Source organism: Dromiciops gliroides, chromosome 4 (assembly GCF_019393635.1).
Source record: "Dromiciops gliroides isolate mDroGli1 chromosome 4, mDroGli1.pri, whole genome shotgun sequence".
Classification (NCBI taxonomy): domain Eukaryota; kingdom Metazoa; phylum Chordata; class Mammalia; order Microbiotheria; family Microbiotheriidae; genus Dromiciops; species Dromiciops gliroides.
The window spans coordinates 78295944-78314100 of record NC_057864.1 but is presented as its reverse complement, the minus strand read 5'-3'; the positions used below and the strand labels follow the sequence as shown (position 1 = coordinate 78314100).

At 38.7% G+C, this 18157-nt stretch overlaps 1 protein-coding gene across 7 annotated transcripts in view; it reads left to right on the top strand.

The window, feature by feature from the left end:
- The first annotated feature begins 2115 nt into the window (after nt 1-2115).
- The window catches only part of EDEM3 (ER degradation enhancing alpha-mannosidase like protein 3), a 62613-nt gene continuing 46571 nt past the window's right edge, over nt 2116-18157 (top strand). For all 7 annotated transcript variants that reach the window (XM_044001282.1, XM_044001283.1, XM_044001278.1 and 4 more), the window contains exons 1-2: nt 2116-2530; nt 8433-8478. In XM_044001282.1, the coding sequence (XP_043857217.1) occupies nt 2358-2530; nt 8433-8478 (219 nt within the window). In that variant the 5' untranslated portion in view covers nt 2116-2357. The remainder of the gene's footprint in view (nt 2531-8432; nt 8479-18157) is intronic.

The window sequence follows — 18157 nt, the reverse complement described above, 5'->3', positions numbered from 1 at the left end:
ACCCTGGGAAAGTCACTTCACCCTGTTTGCCTCATTTTCCTCATCTGTAAAATGAGCTGGAGAAGGAAATAGCAAACTACTCTGGTATCTTTGCAAAAAAAAAAAAAAAGATGGAACAACAAAGGATCTACTAAATTGTGTCAGTGGTTGGGGAGGTACCAGCCTTGAAGGATTTTGGGTGTGTGCTTTATGTGTATTCAGATAAGGGTGGCACCTGGGAGTACTCTCTAATTCACTAGGTCCTTTAGAGAAGGGCACCCCAGGTTGCAGGTTTTCCACTGGGTTCCCATTCAGTCTAAATCATAGCTCTGGAGCATCTACTGATACATATTTTCATTAGCCATAGAATGCAATTCAAATCAAGGCATTTATTAAAATAGCATAGTAAAAAAAATAGCCATAAAATGTTTCCTCCTTAAGCCTAGAGTACACTCTGTCAAAGAAACATACATCTTCAGTGCCAAGGTGGACATATGTGGGGTGTCCTATGGCCAGGCATATGGAAAGACCCCTGCCATTTCTAAAATTCTATGACTGTATGTTATGAGTTTTTTCATACTTCAATGGATCTGTGATCTCCTTGTGTCCTTCTCATCCCTTGACACTGTTGCCCCCCCTTCCCCCAAACTTCACCTTCTCATCCAGCGTAATTTGTCCATCCATATTTTCCTGTAAATTCTTCTTAGGGAGGATAGGAACTTTCTCTAGTAGTCTCCACATCCTAGAGTTGTCCATTAGGTATCCTTCACACCCCTCACAGGGTGAAAATGGCAAATATGTATCAGGGAGGTGGTAGAATGTGAGTGGGATTTTAAAGAATGGGTAACAATTCAACTAGCAAAGTGGAAGACATTATAGGCAATGGGAACAAGCAAAGGCACAGATCAGAAAGCAGGATATGCTGTGAGTCAGAGAAAATAAAACACAGGAGAGTCTTTAAGGGGTAGAGAGCACTAGATGGTGGAGAAAAGTAGTATGAGGAAAAAGCTAAAAAGGCAGGGTAGTGATAAATTGTAGACCATTTTGAATGCCAGGCAAAGAATTTTAAACAGTAGCCACTGCTTTCCACACATATATGCAGATATGTTATATATGTATTGCATATATAAAATTAGAAATATAAAACAAATATTTCCCAACATAAAAATAAAATTCCATCTATTATAATATGAAAATGTAAACTATAACTATGTATAAAATCATATAATTTTACAACTAGAATGAATCTTGGATATCATCCTACTTAATTATGTACTTCTCTTAGAATGAAAGATTTAGAGATACAAGGGAAGTTAGAGGTAATCTACTTCACATCCCTCTCTTGATCCATGGAAAGAAACAGGCCCAGAGAGGGAAATTAACCAACCCAAAGTCACATATCTAGTAAGCTTCAGGGAGAGGATTGGAACCAGAGGATCGGACCTATTATTTAATTCCTAAGCTACTGCTAAAATTTTCATGTGTTTATGTGTTACTCTCTCGAATAGATCGCAAGCACTTTCGGGGCAAAAGACGTGTTTTTTACTTTATGGTATCTTTCGTTGGATTTAGAGACACTGAATGTCTGTTCGGTGAACTAGTGACTCGTCAGAGTCACGGGAGGCAGAAAAAAACAAATATCTCCCAGAACCCCAGCGAGCCCCGCGGCGCAGTAGGTGACAGAGCGTAGAAGGCTGACACAACAGATGTTGGCCGACTTGTCAGTGCCTCCACGGCCAGACTACACATCCCAGAGAGCAACGCGCACCACCGCTGCAAGAAACACTTGCCAGGCTGTTTCCCCGATGGAGGTAAAGGAGGGAGGAACTAAGTGGGGGGTTGGAGGGGTCGAAAAGAGGGTGGGGTTAAGAAAGAAGTGCATTCTGGGACCTGTGGTTCTCACGCAAATAGTTTCACGCCATCCGGCCCCTAGTTTGCGGATTTAGTCAGGCTGGAAGAGGGAAGCCCCTCCCCGATCCCGCCTTTTGTCCACGTTTCACTAGCCCCGGCGAAGCCGGCTCTCCTCCGGCCCCCCTCCGTGCCGGATCCCTATTGGCCCTTCGGCTGAGCGTCATTGGGCCCTACCCGGAAGTAGCGTTGGGGAAGGCGGTTTCCTAGACTACGCCACCGGAAAGCTGGGGGAGGGGTTCCTGGGGCTGTTGAGAGTGGAGGGCGGCGGCGCTGGCGCTGGGCGACCGGCTCCGCTGGCTTAGGGAAACAGCTCGGTGTCCAGCGCGCGCCCGGTTTTCTTCGCATCCGCCCTTCCCGGCGATTCCAAGGCCCGGCTCTCCCAGGTCCTCCCCCAACCCCCAGCCTAGCGATGTGTCCCCTCGGCCGGGTGTAGCTGCTGCGCGTGCGCGGGACCGGCCGGCCGGGCCATGAGCGGAGCCGGCGGCGGCGGCGAAGGCGGCGGTCCGGGCTGCGGGTCCCCTGCCGCCTGGCGGGCGGGATGGAGCCTGGTGGCCACGGCCGCCCTTTGCCTGGTCTCCTCCGCCTCCGTGCTGGCGGCCGGGGCCGCACCCATGAGTAAGGAGGAGAAGCAGAGGCTCGGGTAAGGCTCCGCCCTGGGGGCCGTGAACGCCCGTCCTCGGGAGTCTCTGGGACCCTTTGGGGGTCGCGGCGGCCGGGGCCCCGGGGCGTCGCCTGGGTCAGCTGGCGGGTGTGGGGGAGGCGGCGAAGGCTCAGGTGGCAGCAGGGACTCTTGAAGAGCAGTGGGGTGGGGTGGGGGAGGGCTCCCCGGGGACGGGGAGCAGTGTGGGGTCTCTGGCCGGACCCCCCGGGGCAGCGGGGACATTTGCACCCCTGGAGCCAGCCATCAGCCGGCTTTAGCCTGGGAGCTGGCGCCCTTCCGGGCAGAAGTTCTTAAGGTGCGAAACGCTGCCCGTCTCCAGGTAGGGGAATCCTGTTGGCACCTGTTAGGGGACATGCCGCACGCTGTCCTCACCGCCCGTGTCCGCGGTCCAGCCGGTCTGTGCTGTTATCCACGAAAGCGGGAAACCTGGAATAAACCCTCGGGCAGGAGTAGCCTTCATGTGCACCTGATGGATTGCACCCCCTCAGCCGCCTTCCCCTCCGGCCATCAGCCTTGCACAAATACTCCCCGAGAAGCTGTAGCAGCTAAATGGATGTCTCTGGACGTGTGGTAGTTGGGCAGTTTGGAAGTCTGAAGACCCCGTTGCTTTTAGAGCATAGAGATTCTTTATCCTCCCACCTTAGCACAAGTCTTATTGGGTCACTTTTATGCTTTCCACAAGTAAGACTTTTCATTTCAAAAATGTTTAGATAAAGCTTCTTTCTTTTTCTTTGGTCTGATGATTTAAATAACATTCTTCAAGTGTGGAATCCTTCAAACCTGGAGCCTTGTCAGTGTTATAATACTAAACGTTTTTGTTGTTTCACCTCAAGTTTTGTAATTCCTTAAGAAATCCAAGTTACGTCAGTTTAGTGTTGTACTGTTAATTCAGATTGCCTTATCTTGTGTAGCATACAAACACTGCATAACTTAATTCTTTGGGGATTTTCAGGAAACTGAATTATCCCTGAGGCTCACTTTGTTTTGTTTCTTTAGCAGTAATATTGTGTAGACTAGGATATATCTTTCAAGAAAAAAAATGTTCATCTTAAGTCCAGATGATAGACATGAATCATTATGAACATTACTTTGAAAAGTTACTGCAGTTCATAGATTTGTGTTAAATGCAATTATTCATCTCTTCATATGTAGACTCCTTGGAACACACCTGTCTAAATGTCATCTTTTCATTGACATTAACAGAAGTGTAAATCTTCTCTATCTTTGTAGTTGAATTAGGCAAGTGAAATGCCAACACAGAAAGTTTATTTTAAAATATTTTTAGATTATAAGAATTTAAATTTGCATAAGTGGGGTGGGGGGAAGCACTGAATTACAAGTTAGGGTACCTGGGTTGTAGTCCTGACTTAGCTAATGATTAGCTGTATGACCTTGGGAAGTAGCATTATACTGTGGAAAAAGCAGTTTTTGGAGTCAGAGGACCTGGTATCAAATCTGATGTAGGATTTGTCACTCAGTGCCTTCTGTGGCCTTGCAAGTCACTTAACTTATCTGGGCACTTCTCCTTATCTGTAAAAGGAGGGGTTTGGACTCGATATGACCTTTACAGCACCTTTCAGCTCTAAATCTATGATTATCTGATTTTTTTTTTTTTTTGGCGGGGCAATGGGGGTTAAGTGACTTGCCCAGGCTCACACAGCTAGTAAGTGTCAAGTGTCTGAGGCTGCATTTGAATTCAGGTCCTCCTGAATCCAGGACCAGTGCTTTATCCACTGTGCCACCTAGCTGCCCCCGATCATATGATCTTATAGAATCACTGAGCTTCCCTTGATCTGAGTATGTAAAGATAGAAAGGTCTTTGCCAGTTCTAAAATTATTTGATATTATGAATTTTTATACTTCAATGGATCTGTGATCTCCTTGTGTCTCTTTCACCTTCTCACTTGTTCTGCCTACCTCCCTTCCCTTCCCAAAAGGTTGTAACAGACTCCTGTCTGTTTTTCTTGTAAATTTTCCACAGGGAAGATGGGAACTTTCTCTAGAACTCTTGATATTTTGGAGTTGTCCAGTAGATATCATTCACACCCTTCACTCTTCCTGTGACTGGCCCATCTTTCCCATTCATTCATCTTTCTGATGACTCTTTTTATCTCCTGCATATTTCTTCCTTATTAATGTTTTGCAGTTTACTCATGCTCACCACCTTTCCATTGCATTTTGGGTGACCTTTACCTTGAATTCTTTGGAGAATGTGATATAATGTTATTATGAAAAAGAGGAGAGGGGCAATTAGGTGGCCCAGTGGATAAAGCACCGGCCCTGGATTCAGGAGGACCTAAGTTCAAACTCAGACACTTGACACTTAGTAGCTGTGTGACCCATGGCAAGTCACTTAACCCTCATTGCCCCACAAATAAAATATTTTTAAAAAGGGTCTTTTGTTTCAGGGAGAAGCTTGAAGCTATTAAATACTACCTATTACCAATTGCTGGAAATGGTATTAGTTGACCGATTTTTAGCAATTTTTTTGTTGATTGTGTTGAGAAAAGGAAGTTTCTATATTCCTTTCATGGTGTCAGTGATTATAAGCAATTTGGTATCTGAGGTTCTTGTAAGATGAGTGATCCTGATCAACAGTATAATAAGGGATTATAGAAAAGTTTACCTAATTTACTTAATTTTAAAGGGTATCCATTTTCTATTAAACAAACTATAACACAAAGTTTATGAATGATCCCAAAGTGTCAGTGAGATTTTTTTTTTTGTATCAGGGAGTACTTGGTGAATATTGAAATTGTTTCCTTTGTTTAACTTCCAGTGAACTCAAGATTGAGTTTGTTCTCACAGATAAAAAATGATTATGGTTGTCATTGTAGCCTAATCTGTAAATCAGAATTTTTTGGTCTGCTAATTTTATCATTACCAATAGCTAAGGATCTGAAATGGGAACTTAATTTGATGTCAGTACAATGTAAAGGAAAAAAATCTATCTGGCCCTTTCCATTAGCTATTCTGCATACCTTTGAAGGTGGTTATTTTAACTAGAAATGTTTTCTAGGGATAAGTCTAGTCTATAAGAATTTATTAAGTGATTAATGTTCTGCACTGTGCTAAGAGGTTATAAAGAAAGGCAAAAAAGACAGTACCTGTCCTCATCATACTTATGTTCTGATGGGGGAGAACATCATGTAAACAATTAGGTAGATAACAAAGTCTATATGGAGTAGGTAGAAGGCATTCTAAGGGGGGGGGGAGTAATTTAACATAAGGGGACTGGGAACAGCCTCTTGGAATAAGTGAGATTTGAGCTGATTTTTTTTTAATAAAAGTATTTTGTTATTTTCCAATCACATGTAGAGATAGTTTTCAACATCTGTTTCCATGAGATTTCCAATTTCAGACTTCGAGCTGATTTTTGAAGCCAGGATAAAAGACCCAACTGATGGAGTAGAGCATTCCAGGCTTGAGGGATGGCTAGTGACAGACAAGGAGAAAGAATAATTTGTTTGAGGAATTGCAGTTAGGTTAGTGTTGCTGGAATGTAGAATTTGTGAATGAGAGCGAAAGGCCAAGATATGAAGAGCTTTAAATGTTAAACAAAAGGAGTATATATTTGAGCCTGGAGGAAAATAGGGAATCACTGGAGCACCTTGAGGGAGAGAGGGATGTTCACATGGTCAGATCTAGGTTTAAGAAATAATGTGGCAAATTAAGCGGAGGATAGATTGGAGTCAGTAGAGACTTGTAGAGCAGGGAGACCAGTTGGAAGGCTATTCCAATAGACTAAGCAAGAAGTAATAGGAGGGCCTGTTCCAGGGTTGTGGTTGTGTGAATGCAGAAGAGACATAATAGACAAAATGTAAAGGTAGAAGGTGAAAAAGATTTGGCAACAGATTCAGCAGGTTGAGAGTGAGGAGTTGAGGATGACACTGGTATTGTGAGCCTGGGTGATTAGAAGGATAATATGCTGGTGCCCTCAATAGTAATGGGGAAGCTGGGAAAAAGCAAGGGTTTGGGGGAAAAGATAATATTTTCTGTATTGGAAATGTTGAGTTTGAAATGCTTTCAGAACATCCCTTTTGAGATAGATGTGGGCCCAGAGCTCAGAAGAGAAACCAGGACTGGATATATAAAGATCTAGGAATCATCTCCAGAAAGTTGATAGTTGAACTCATCATAGCCACTGATGAGATCACCAATCTAAAAAGTAGAGAGAGGAAAAAAGGACAGAGCTTTGTGAGATACTTAAAATTAGCGACTGGCACGTGGGTGAAGAAACTTCAACGGGGACCAAGGAAAAGTGGTTGGATGAGTATAAAGAGAACCCAAAGAGAACAATATGCCATGAAGTCTTTTCCAGGAGGAAAAGGTGTTAGCAGAAGTGTCAGGAGGAATGAGGATTGAGAAAAGGCTTTACATTTGGCAATTAAAAGATCATTAATATTGGAGAGGACAGTTCCAGTTGATTGGGTTAGAGGCTAGATCAGTGATGGTTTAGAAGAGACTGACAGGAGAGGAAGTAATCATTTAATGTGATGGTTATAAATATATTCAATGTCATTAAAAAGTTATAGAAAATGTTACACCTATCAAATGTAAATAATAGCAAGAAGACAGGTGCCTTTAGTAATGAGGTAAGTAAAATATAGAAATTTTGGTATTCTTTATTCTGCCATCAACCTACTGGATTTTTTTTTTAAGACAAAACATAAATCTCTTCAATAGCTGAATTTTATTTTAGAGGTGAATATAACATTTCTCACATGATCTAACAGCTATTTAGAAAGAGTAGACCCATATAATGAATTGCTTGAAAATGTGGTGTCTCTCTTTCTCTCTCTCTCTCACTCACTTACTCACTCTCTCACACACACACACACACACACACACACACACGCACACACACAATTGCATCTTTAAGTATTAGACAATTACATTAATATTGGAGAGAAGCTAGAGTGTTAATAGTAACATGCGCTGGTATTCCTTTAAAATTACTTACCTTTTTATAGGAAAATTGGAATTAAGCAAGAAATAGTACCTGCAATTTTTTAAGTGCATCTTTTTTTTCTGTCTCTGTCCCTCAACCAAAAAAGTGTATGTAATAGTGCTAATAGGTACTTTTTCTTCTACTAGTATTTTTTCCTTCCTGGGTGACAGACAGGTGGCACAATTGCTTTGTTTTGTTATCAGAGTAATAAAATTTTCAGAAACGATAGGTGGCACGAGGAAGGCATTGGATGACGAATCAGAATATCAGGAATTTTTGTGACATTGAGCAAGCCAGATCAGGGTTGTGGTTTCTTTTTCCATAGAAAATGAAGTATAGACTAGAGCAGCATTTCCTAAACTAACTGAATCACTGAACACTTTTAGGCTTTTGATGTATTTTGACAGAACCCATAAATGCTTATTTCAGAGAATGGAATACCCCTGGGACAAATGGGACGATGGGGAAATTAAAAACAAAAAACAAACAAAATAGCAACCAGAAATCCAAGATAATGTATTTTAAACCTATGCACATAATTTTATGTTAATAGGATCTATATTTTCCTCTAGATCCTTTACCCACATTGTGTGAAACACCAGAGTTTGGTACAACATACATTTGGAAAAACTGAGCCAGATAATTGCTTATTCTCCTTTGGGCACCAAAACTCTATGATTTTATGAAATGTATTCCCAGAAACAATATTTTGTTGGACTGTTTAGTGATTTGATTGTAGCAAAATACTGCCTGTTTTATTTTTGCCTGTCTTTGTTTATTTCCCCTATAGGTAAATTAAACTTCTATTTTGTTTGTTTATTAGGTAATAGTATAATTTCTGGTAACTTTCTGAAAGAGATTTTTTAATATAAAATACATTTTAAACTAGATACTTACTATTCCCCTACATTTTGTGCTTTTTTAAAACAGGAATCAAGTGCTGGAAATGTTTGATCATGCTTATGGTAATTATATGGTAAGTGAAATACTTGTTTTCACATATTTTGTAAATATGAGCTGGTTGGGAGGAAAATGGTTTGTGTTCATGATAAGGCTGAGTTATAGAACATTTAAAGAATTTTATTTTCATGTACACAATAACTTAAAATAGACTAACAGAGTATAGCGTTCCTTAGAACTCTTTAGGGAATCTTTTTACGACTAGGTAAGAATAATTTATAGCTAATTATGTATTGAACATTGTCTAAATTATATTTCTAAAGTACTGAAAATGTAGTTACTTAAAAAAAAATTACACAACTTCTTATATAACCAACTTAATTTGGTCAAACATTAGACCGGCCCCAGTCTAAATTACCGTCATTAGTGGAGTCTAGCACATTTTATTGTCTTTCTAAATGTATTTGTTTTGTTAGTAATGATTGAAGGTGATATTCTTTTTCAGTGGCAACTATTTGCATTGACTTTCAAAAATCTTGAGATTGAAAAAAAAGTCAATTATTAATATAACTGGGGAGAGGTAGTCTGCTATCTCATCCAGATTTATCCTTGGGAATACTTCTAGTTTTTTGTTCCTTTGCATTGTGAAGGATTAATTTGCTTGTACATTTATCATCTTTAAAATATATACATGTGCTTTTGGAAAAAGAATTGGGTGTGATACCATACTGCCCCACCAGAGAGTTGATTTAGGTTGATTTTGATTTAAGACTTCTTAATTACTTCTCTTGATCCTTTGTTATCTAAACATTAACCAAAGTATGATTGTGTATCTGTTTGAATGTGCTTGTGTATATAGGTTTTGTGTCTATATATTTAAATATATTTGGACATTTTTCACCTGTCTTGCTCCCCAGATAATTAACTCTCTGAGGGGGTATGCATTCGGTGCTCAGTAAATATCTTTTGCTATGTGATAATGAACAATAATTTGGTTAGGCAAAGAAGAGGCATATTTTAACAGTGAACAGCTTTAAAGTAATTTCTTGAGCGTGTAATCAGTCTTTGATTTCCCCCTATATTTATCATAGGCAATTTGTAGCTGATTACCTAGGTTGACAAAAAGCATAGCACTAGATTTCAAAAAGTGGGCTTGGGTTTGAAACCTGTCTTTATTGTTTACTCCATGTGTGAGCCTGGATAAATTAACCTAACCTCTTTAAGCCTCAGTTTCCTCATCTGTAAAATTAGGGCATTGGATTACAGAATAATTAAAGCTTCTTCTAACTCTCTAAGACACTGTTCTAGGTGTTATAGTTTTGTCACAACTCTGGTTAGCCACTTCAAGTGCTTCTCTTGCTTACATTCAACCAACAAACTGATATAACTTTAGAACATTTATTTCAGCAACTAATTACAGTTTAAATAAGCTAGAATGGTCATTCATTTCCCATCCCCAGTGCTCCCCAAAATCCACAGTGATTCTGAGAGAGAGGTTTTGTTTGTTTTATTGATGTTTTTTGCTAGACTTGAGAACTACTATGAAATATGATGTGTTTTGGCAAAGCAAGCCTTTATTAGGATATGTGTCTGAGTACAGTGTTGAATATAGTTAACAGTTTGTCCTATAGAGCAAAGTAATATTTAACCTTTTTTTTTTTTGCTTCCTTGTTTGTTTTTGTTTTTTGTTAAGATGACCCAGTCTGGAGGCATGTTTTATCTTTTTTGGTGTCATGGATATTTAAGAACCATACTGGATAATCACTTCCATAATTAATCACACAAAAACAGGTCATGGTAACTATGGACGGATCTTTGTCCCCCCCCCCTTTTTTCAATATTAATAGTATTTTTTTTCTAGTTACATGTAAAGATAGTTTTCAACATTTGTTTTTATGAGATTTTGAGTTCCAAATTTTCTCCCTCCTTTCTCTTCCCCCTCCCCAAGACAGAAAGCAGTCTGACATAGGTTATGTATGTATAATCACATTAAACATATTTCAGTGTAGTCATGTTGTGAATGAAGAATCAGATCAAAAGGGGAAACCATCAAAAAAGAAAAAAAACCCCAAACAAAAAAATAGAAATAGTATGGTTCAATCTGCATTCGGATTCTATAGTTCTTTTTTTTTTTGGGCGGGGCAGTGAGGGTTAAGTGACTTGCCCAGGGTCACACAGCTAGTAAGTGTCAAGTGTCTGAGGCTGGATTTGAACTCAGGTCCTCCTCAATCCAGGGCCAGTGCTTTATCTACTGAGCCACCTGGCTGCTGCCCCCCCCCCCATTTATTTTTTTCTGGATGTGGAGAGTATTTTCCTTCATGAGTCCTTTGCAATTATCTTTGGATCTTTATATTGCTGAGAAGAGCTAAGTCTATCACAGTTGAACATGGCACAACTTGCTGTTACTTTGTACAGTGTTCTCCTGGTTCTGCTCACTTCACTCAGCATCAGTCCACTTAGATCTTTGTCTTTTAAATCCACTGCAGATATTTAATAATCTTCACTGTATATTTCAAGATTGAAGTTGTGGTAATGCTACAGTTATACTATCAAATACCTAATTGGTCTACTTTTACTGTGTAGAAAGAATTTCCATCATATTTAAAATTTTTACTGGAAATATTTAAATAAGCAACTATTATTCTGTTTAAAAGATCTGAGGCGATGAGGAAAGGGATGAAGAGGAAAGGATGCCAGGATATGTGATTTTACTGGAGTAGGGAGCTGGCTGAGGAAGTTGTTTTTGCCTTTGCAGATTGCCAACTCTTGCAGTTTATATATTCCTAATAGCCTGGAGTACTGAAGAGTTAATGACTTATCCTGGGGTCATATAACTAATCTGAGGTGAGATTTGAACCTCAACCTTCCTGTTTTTGCAGCCTGGGTTCTATTCATAGCCTCCTAGTCAGGAAAGTTGGATTCAGATCCTCTCTCTTACACTTATTAGCTGGTACCCCTAGGCATGGCACAGTCTTTCTCAGGTTCTGTTTCCTCATCTTTAAATGAGCATAATAATAGCATCTGTTTTACAGGGCTATTCTAAGGCTCAGATAAAAGATTTATAAATTAAATTTTTCATTTGTTGTGACCTATCCTAATTGATTTAGAAGCTCATAGTTCTAATGATTAACATGTTGAATATCATGATAATTATAGTTATTTGTTATAAAATGACTATTTGGTTAACTTTTTTTTCATAGCTAGTAATAAAAAGTACCCCAGTCTTGGCCAGCAAACCACCTAAAATTATACAGTGTTCTCTTGCATTCTCTTGTACTGTTTTAAAATTCTCTACCTTACATATTACACTAGATTTCAACTTAGCATAACCATAAAAATGGACAGTTTCTAATAGATATTTGGAAGGACTCGGGTCTGATCGTGTTCTCAGAAACCCCTCCATCTATCGAATGTAAAAACTTGATTATAACATGTGTTGATAATTGTTCTCTAGCAGCATCATTTTAAAGTAGTTTTTCTTATATTCTGACCTACAACATTAAAATGGAATTTGGAAGTTTCAGTATATATAGTTTCTTTGTAAAGTCCTCATATAGTTCTTAAATAACTTGGATTATAGGTATGATGGAAACAAAATCTTTTTATGGTAGTTACTGATTTCTTTTCCTAGACTTTAAATTCTGTCAGCTATAGTTCGTGGTTTATCTTTTGGGCTACTGTAACCCATTAAAATTTTTTTATTCATTAGATTTGAAACACATTGTGTATTGTTGTATAAAGTGTTAAACTTTAGTACATTTGTTTCTTGTTGTAGACCGAATTTTTACCATACTTAAAATCTAAGTAACCTTTTAAAAAGTATATAAGACTTTTGAGACTTCCCCCCTTTTTTTTTTTTTTTTGGTGAGGGGGTGGGTGTTTAGATATTTAAAAGAGGAGTGTTTGCCAGGAGAAATAATATCATCTTGTGGTAGTCTTATACTTAGAAACTTAAGTTCTATTCTGTCAGAATAGAAGCTTAATACACTTAATTAATATATAAATTATCTTTATAGTAATGATTTTTGGAGTGGCTTTGTGTTTTTATAAACTGTGGTTTATGTTCTTGGTTTAGCATATTACGGTTTCATTTTTTTACCTTTTGCACCTGTTCAGCAGAAAGCACCCCATGATAAATTTTGCCACAGTATTGTTATGAAAACTTGGTCTTTAATCCTTTAATTTAGAAAATGAATGCTGAAGTGATGGGAACTATTTTATACTGTGAGAAAAAAGGTGGTTTTTTTCCCCCTCACCATCTACACATTTCAGAGATACTAAGATTCATTGAAATATCTAAAAACATTTGGAGTAAGCTCCTTTAAATTATACTAAAATATTTAATTTTAAGAATTTGAAGGTATTGGTTGCCCTTCTATTTAAATGTTTCTACTCACTGCTGAAACATACTATGACATGCTGTATAACTCTCAAAGGAATGATACCTGTCATATGTAGGAAGAGTATCTAATATATGTAAATTGATGTGTTGAACACCTGGTAATATGTAGCTTGTGTAATGAATATGGATGGTGAAAAAAAGGGTAATATAGTAATTCTAGCAGTAAAAAGGGAGAAGATAAATTTGAAATTCAATCAGTAGTAGCAAGAAGGGTGAGCTGATACCAGAAAGTATCTTATTATTATTAAATGAATTGTCTCATTTTATTTTAGAAGGCCTTATATAGTATCACAGTTTTGAATGTTTATACTTAAATGTTAATAGCCAATTGCTATTGTTGTTCAGTCATTTTAGTCATGTCTGACTTTTTGTGACCCCCCCCCCCCCCGCCCCCTTTGGGGTTTTTTGGGCAAATATACTGGAGTGGTTTGCCATTTCCTTCTCTATCTCATTTTACAGATGAGGAAACTGAGTCAAGTGACTTGCCCTCAGTCACACAATTAATAAATGTCTGAGGCTGGATTTGAATTTTAGGTCTTCTAGACTCCAGGTCCAGTACTTTATCCATTTCACAGCCCAGCTGCCCCTAGTAGCAGTTATTGTAAAATTGTAATTGAATTTTGCTATTAAAATGCCTTAAGATCTTGTGAGCAGGGAGGAACATTAGCATAATATAAACATTTCAAAATATGTTAGTAAAAGTTAAATTGGCTTTACATTTTTTGATAACTCCCTTTTTTATTTGCTACCTTTATTATTGAATAAATTCTTAGACTTTCAGTTGCTTTTGGTGCAGACTACCAAAAAACCCTAACCTGAATATTGGTCCTACTCTGGTTTCAGTGGTGCAGAGCAGAGCTGTTTACCTTCTTATCCTGTCCCATCCCTAGTCCTTCCCCAAGTAGATTTAGAAACGAATGTGGGGACTACTATATTTATTACTTCCAATCAGGCATGTGTGCTGTCTAATTTTGTACAGAACTCTTCAATCAGCTGTTTTATTTCTGACCGAAAAGTAATGTATTTTATCCACATTGCATCATGATGAAATTAAATAACCTTTTTCTTTTTTCCAGACTTAGGAATACTTTGGTTAGGAGGAAGTATTGCTTCAAAAATAGTCTGAATGTTTAGCAACCTAATAAGGATGTTTACTTGCCACGTATGCAGTAGAATTAAAACAAGTCAGGCTTCTTTGTATAGTTAACTTGAAGAAAAGATTATGCTTTTATCTCTGATCATGACAAGAAGAAAAGAATATTTCTTTAATAGCAAATTCAGAAGTTAGCTACTTTGTTGTGATAGTTTGAACTCGTTGATGCTTTTTCTTACCTGGGTAATCTTAGGGTTTGAATTTGATATTTACTTTTTTGTTTCTTACTTTTTTCTGTTTTAGTAGTAGATTGGATTGTAAGAAATTATTTACAAGTAAAATTGACGAGGGTTAAAGCTACAGAAAGAGGGGACTTTGGGCCTAATGTGAGGAGGAACTGCCTAATATTTGAGCTACCTTGGGAAGTGGTAGATTCCCCTTTGCTGGGAATCTTTAGGTGGGGGTTGGATGGCTACTTGTCTCGTATGTTGCAGAAAGGATTCCATTGTAGTCCACATATAGGTTGTGCCATTTGGCCTTTAGGGTCCCATCCCACTTTGAAATTCTATGATTCTTTGAAATTGTTAAGGCAAATTATGAATCATCCAGTTGCTCTGCTTTTGTCAGAGAAATTTCCAGCAAAACTTCAGGTAGTTGGCATCCCTCATAGCTGCAGTATAATATCTCAGTTCCTGGCTTTTGATCTTTTCCCTGTATTTCTTTTTTAACTCCTCCTTTGCAGAATCTCTGTAGTATACTCCTGTGACAGTATCATTGCTGTTTTCTGAGGCTTAACCTCTTAAAAACCCTGGATTTCCTGGGTATATCTTAATAAACAGTGTTCCTTTTATTCATTCTTTTTCTTTTGAATTTGCTTATCTTTGCTTTACATTTGGTATCCCTCCTCTCTCACTATGTTAGCCCCTTGAGGGCAGGAACTGTTTCATCTTTTTTTCTTTGTATCCTCAGATCTAACCCAATGTCTGCCAGCGTATAGTGTTGCTTAGCAAATGTTTGTGGAATTGGATTGTGGATTTGGATTTTCATCTACTTTTTGGGAAGATTTGTGTAGCTTTCAAAATGCAACTTTGAGAAAAGTTGACTTCTTGGCATTCTTTGCTTTTGATTGTTATATTAGGTGCTTAAAATTTGAGAAGGTAAAGGAATGAAAAATAATGCTTACTATGTAAAAGGTATGAGTTTTAAGGTTTAATAGATTTTTGGGAAGTAAGAAGTAAAAGACATGCAAGTTGATCAAGGTGCGTGGGTTCTAACTGAACTTAGGGCAGGGAACTCTCTTACTCTAAACTTTGTGGCTCCCTCACTCAGTACCTACCCAGATAAGGCTTCATACTGGGGACGCTTGGTAAATGTTTGTTGACTGAGCCATGTAGTCATGGTTACACATTTATAATTTAGCAGCTGCATGTAGTGATAACTTGTTATGTAGTAAAACTTAAGTGAGAGGGTACTGGAGGGAAGGAGTGGCAGGTAAGCAGTTTTCCTTTTAAACAAGGAAGCTTTAAAAAAAATTTGGGGATGAAAATCTTTCTAAAATGTATTATATTTTTTTCCTGCATGAAACAGGCATGTGACTAGATGACTAACAAGTCCAGTGTCTTATAGCTGAGGTGTCTTAATTCTGTTATTGAGCATCATCCCCTTGAAGACAGCACCCTTGTCTGTGCTGGCTGGCTCCTCCTGTCTCTCAACACTCTGGGCTAGGAGGAGGTGCTGACACAATCTTCCTGCTGCTTTTGGACCTCCTGCTGTCACCTTCATCCAGGAGCCACTCTTTCAAGTTAACTTGATCTGTTTTATCACCCTGCCCAAATCCTGCTTCTTGTCCTATTTTGATTTTCACATTCTTTTTCCTTCCTTCCCTAGTGAGTTCAGCATCTAGCACACAGTCTTCTCTATGGCAGCCAGCCTCCACTCATGTCCTTGGCGACTTCATTATTTAGGACCCTTTAAAATCTTGACCTTAGACCAAACCCTAACCAAACTATTTCACCTCCAAGATAGTGAATTCTGTGATCCTCTTTGATCCCAGCTCCTGTCTTTCTGCCCACTGTACCACTCCTCCTAAACCTCTTCTTTTTTCCTCTGACTTTATGCCCTTTAGATCCTTGATTTCCTCTTAGTCTAGCTTTCTTGTTCTGGCTTTCCTTTCTTTCATGGTCTTAAATTCAGTGACTAGTTAGGTGTTGGACCCTTTCTCTTGTGCTGTTCCTGCAGCTGAACACTGTTGGAGGAAGTCATTGAAACTGTTTATGGAGTCATGTTATCCAACATTACCTATGTAGGACAGGCCTTTTATTTGTCTGTGATGAGCTATGTATGATATTCTTCCCTCAACCACAAGTGACTATGCTGGTCCTTTTTCTTCTCTTCATTTTCTAGCTTTCCAGGCCTTAACTTTGCCTCTACCTCCACCCTTCATCAGCATATGACCGTAACTCCTACTTTATGGAGAATTTGGAGATAACCATTTGTAAGTTCCCATAGGTCTCTTCTTTTTGGTTCTATCTTTCACTGTTTTTTCTTCCCTCAAATCTCAGAGAGTGAGGAGGCCTTTCTTGTCAAGTCTTACCCTTCTGCTCATGTCCTTCCTATCTTACTCTCCAATTGCTGTCAGGAGCTCTATTGACCATTCTCTTCAGCCCACCTCTACATAGTGGCTTCTTTCCCATTGCCTACAAATCTACTCAGGTCTCTCATCCTTAAAAATAAATTAATTTGATCCTACCATCCCCTTTCATTGTTAAATTCCTGGAAAGAGTAGTATACATTTGCTGCCCCTCCAGCTAGATCTGGATTGGTTCAAATAAGGAATTTTATTATTCAGATGTGCACTACATATTCTATTGAGCGGGAGCCAATGATCATATTTTACATAATTATAACATTGAATGGTATGAATTTGAATAGATGTGACCACTATTACTCCTCAAATTCTTCCTGCCTGAATTTCAACCTACTGCTCTAATGAAATTCTTTACTCAAAGGTCACCAGTGAATTCCATTTTTAAATCTAGTGGCTTTTTGTTAGTCCCCATGATGTCATCCTTTATATAGCTTTGAACACTGTTGATCTCCTTTTGGATAGTCTCCCTACAAGGCATGTATGACACTGTCCTAACTTGGTTTTCTTCTGCCTGTTTTATTGTTGGTTTTCAGGCTCTTTTACTGTTCATCATCTTTTTTCCATTCCTTATGTTCCCCAAGCTCTCTCCTGGGTCACTGTTTGCTTAACCTCTCTCTATAAAAGCACTATCTTGGTGAACTCATATGTACTCATGATGTCAACTGTAATTTCTTAACAGATAAACCCCAAATCTTTGTCTATCCTTCAACTCTCCTAAGTTCTTGTACCGTATCTTGCACCATATCTTGCAACTACCTGCATAGAGAGCTCTACCATCAAGTTCAGTTTGTCTCAAACTAAAACTCAAACCTCCATAAAATGCCTCACATCTCTCCACTTCTATTCCCTCATAGTCACCATCCTTATCACTTCATTTCTGTAGTGTTGTAAAAGCTTCCCAAATGATCTCCCTACTTCTAGTCTGTCCCTTCTATCCCCTTTTCAATGAGTCCTTCATACTGCTGTGAATATAAACTTCCCAGGTCTGTCTAAAATATGCTCTTGCTCCCAAACCTTCACAGGTTCTTATGACTAAGATAACATTCGCCTTCACCTTGCATTTAAAGCCTGGCTCAAAGCTGCTTTTCCAGCTTTATTTCATATTACTTCCTTTCACCCTATGTATTTTAGTCAAATGAATCTATTAGCTATCAAACCCCATGCCAACCAACAAGTGGTTTTTCATCTCTGAGTTCATACAGGCTGCCTAGGACCTGGAGTATGCTCTCTCCTCACCTCTAACTTTTATAATTGGTGTCTTTCTTCAAGGCTGGGGTTAAGTGCCTCACAGAGTAACTATACCTGATTCCCAACTGTCTCAATTAGGAGTATCCTTTTCTTCTTCAAATATTCTTCCACCACTTTGTTTGGGTCTCATCTTTGCTCCTATCAGAACTTACTTAGTATTTTACTTAGCTTATCTTTACTCTTTTTTTAGTTTGCCAAGGAAAGAAGATTCCTTGGTAGCAGGAACTGTCATTTTATCTAAGGAGTCACAACTCAGTGCCAAATGAAATTACCAAGCAGTTGGGTTTTGGTCAGATAAGATTTTGCTATATTAAGAGGTTACTGTTTTTAATACACAAAGGATTTAGAGGTGGAAGGGATTTTAG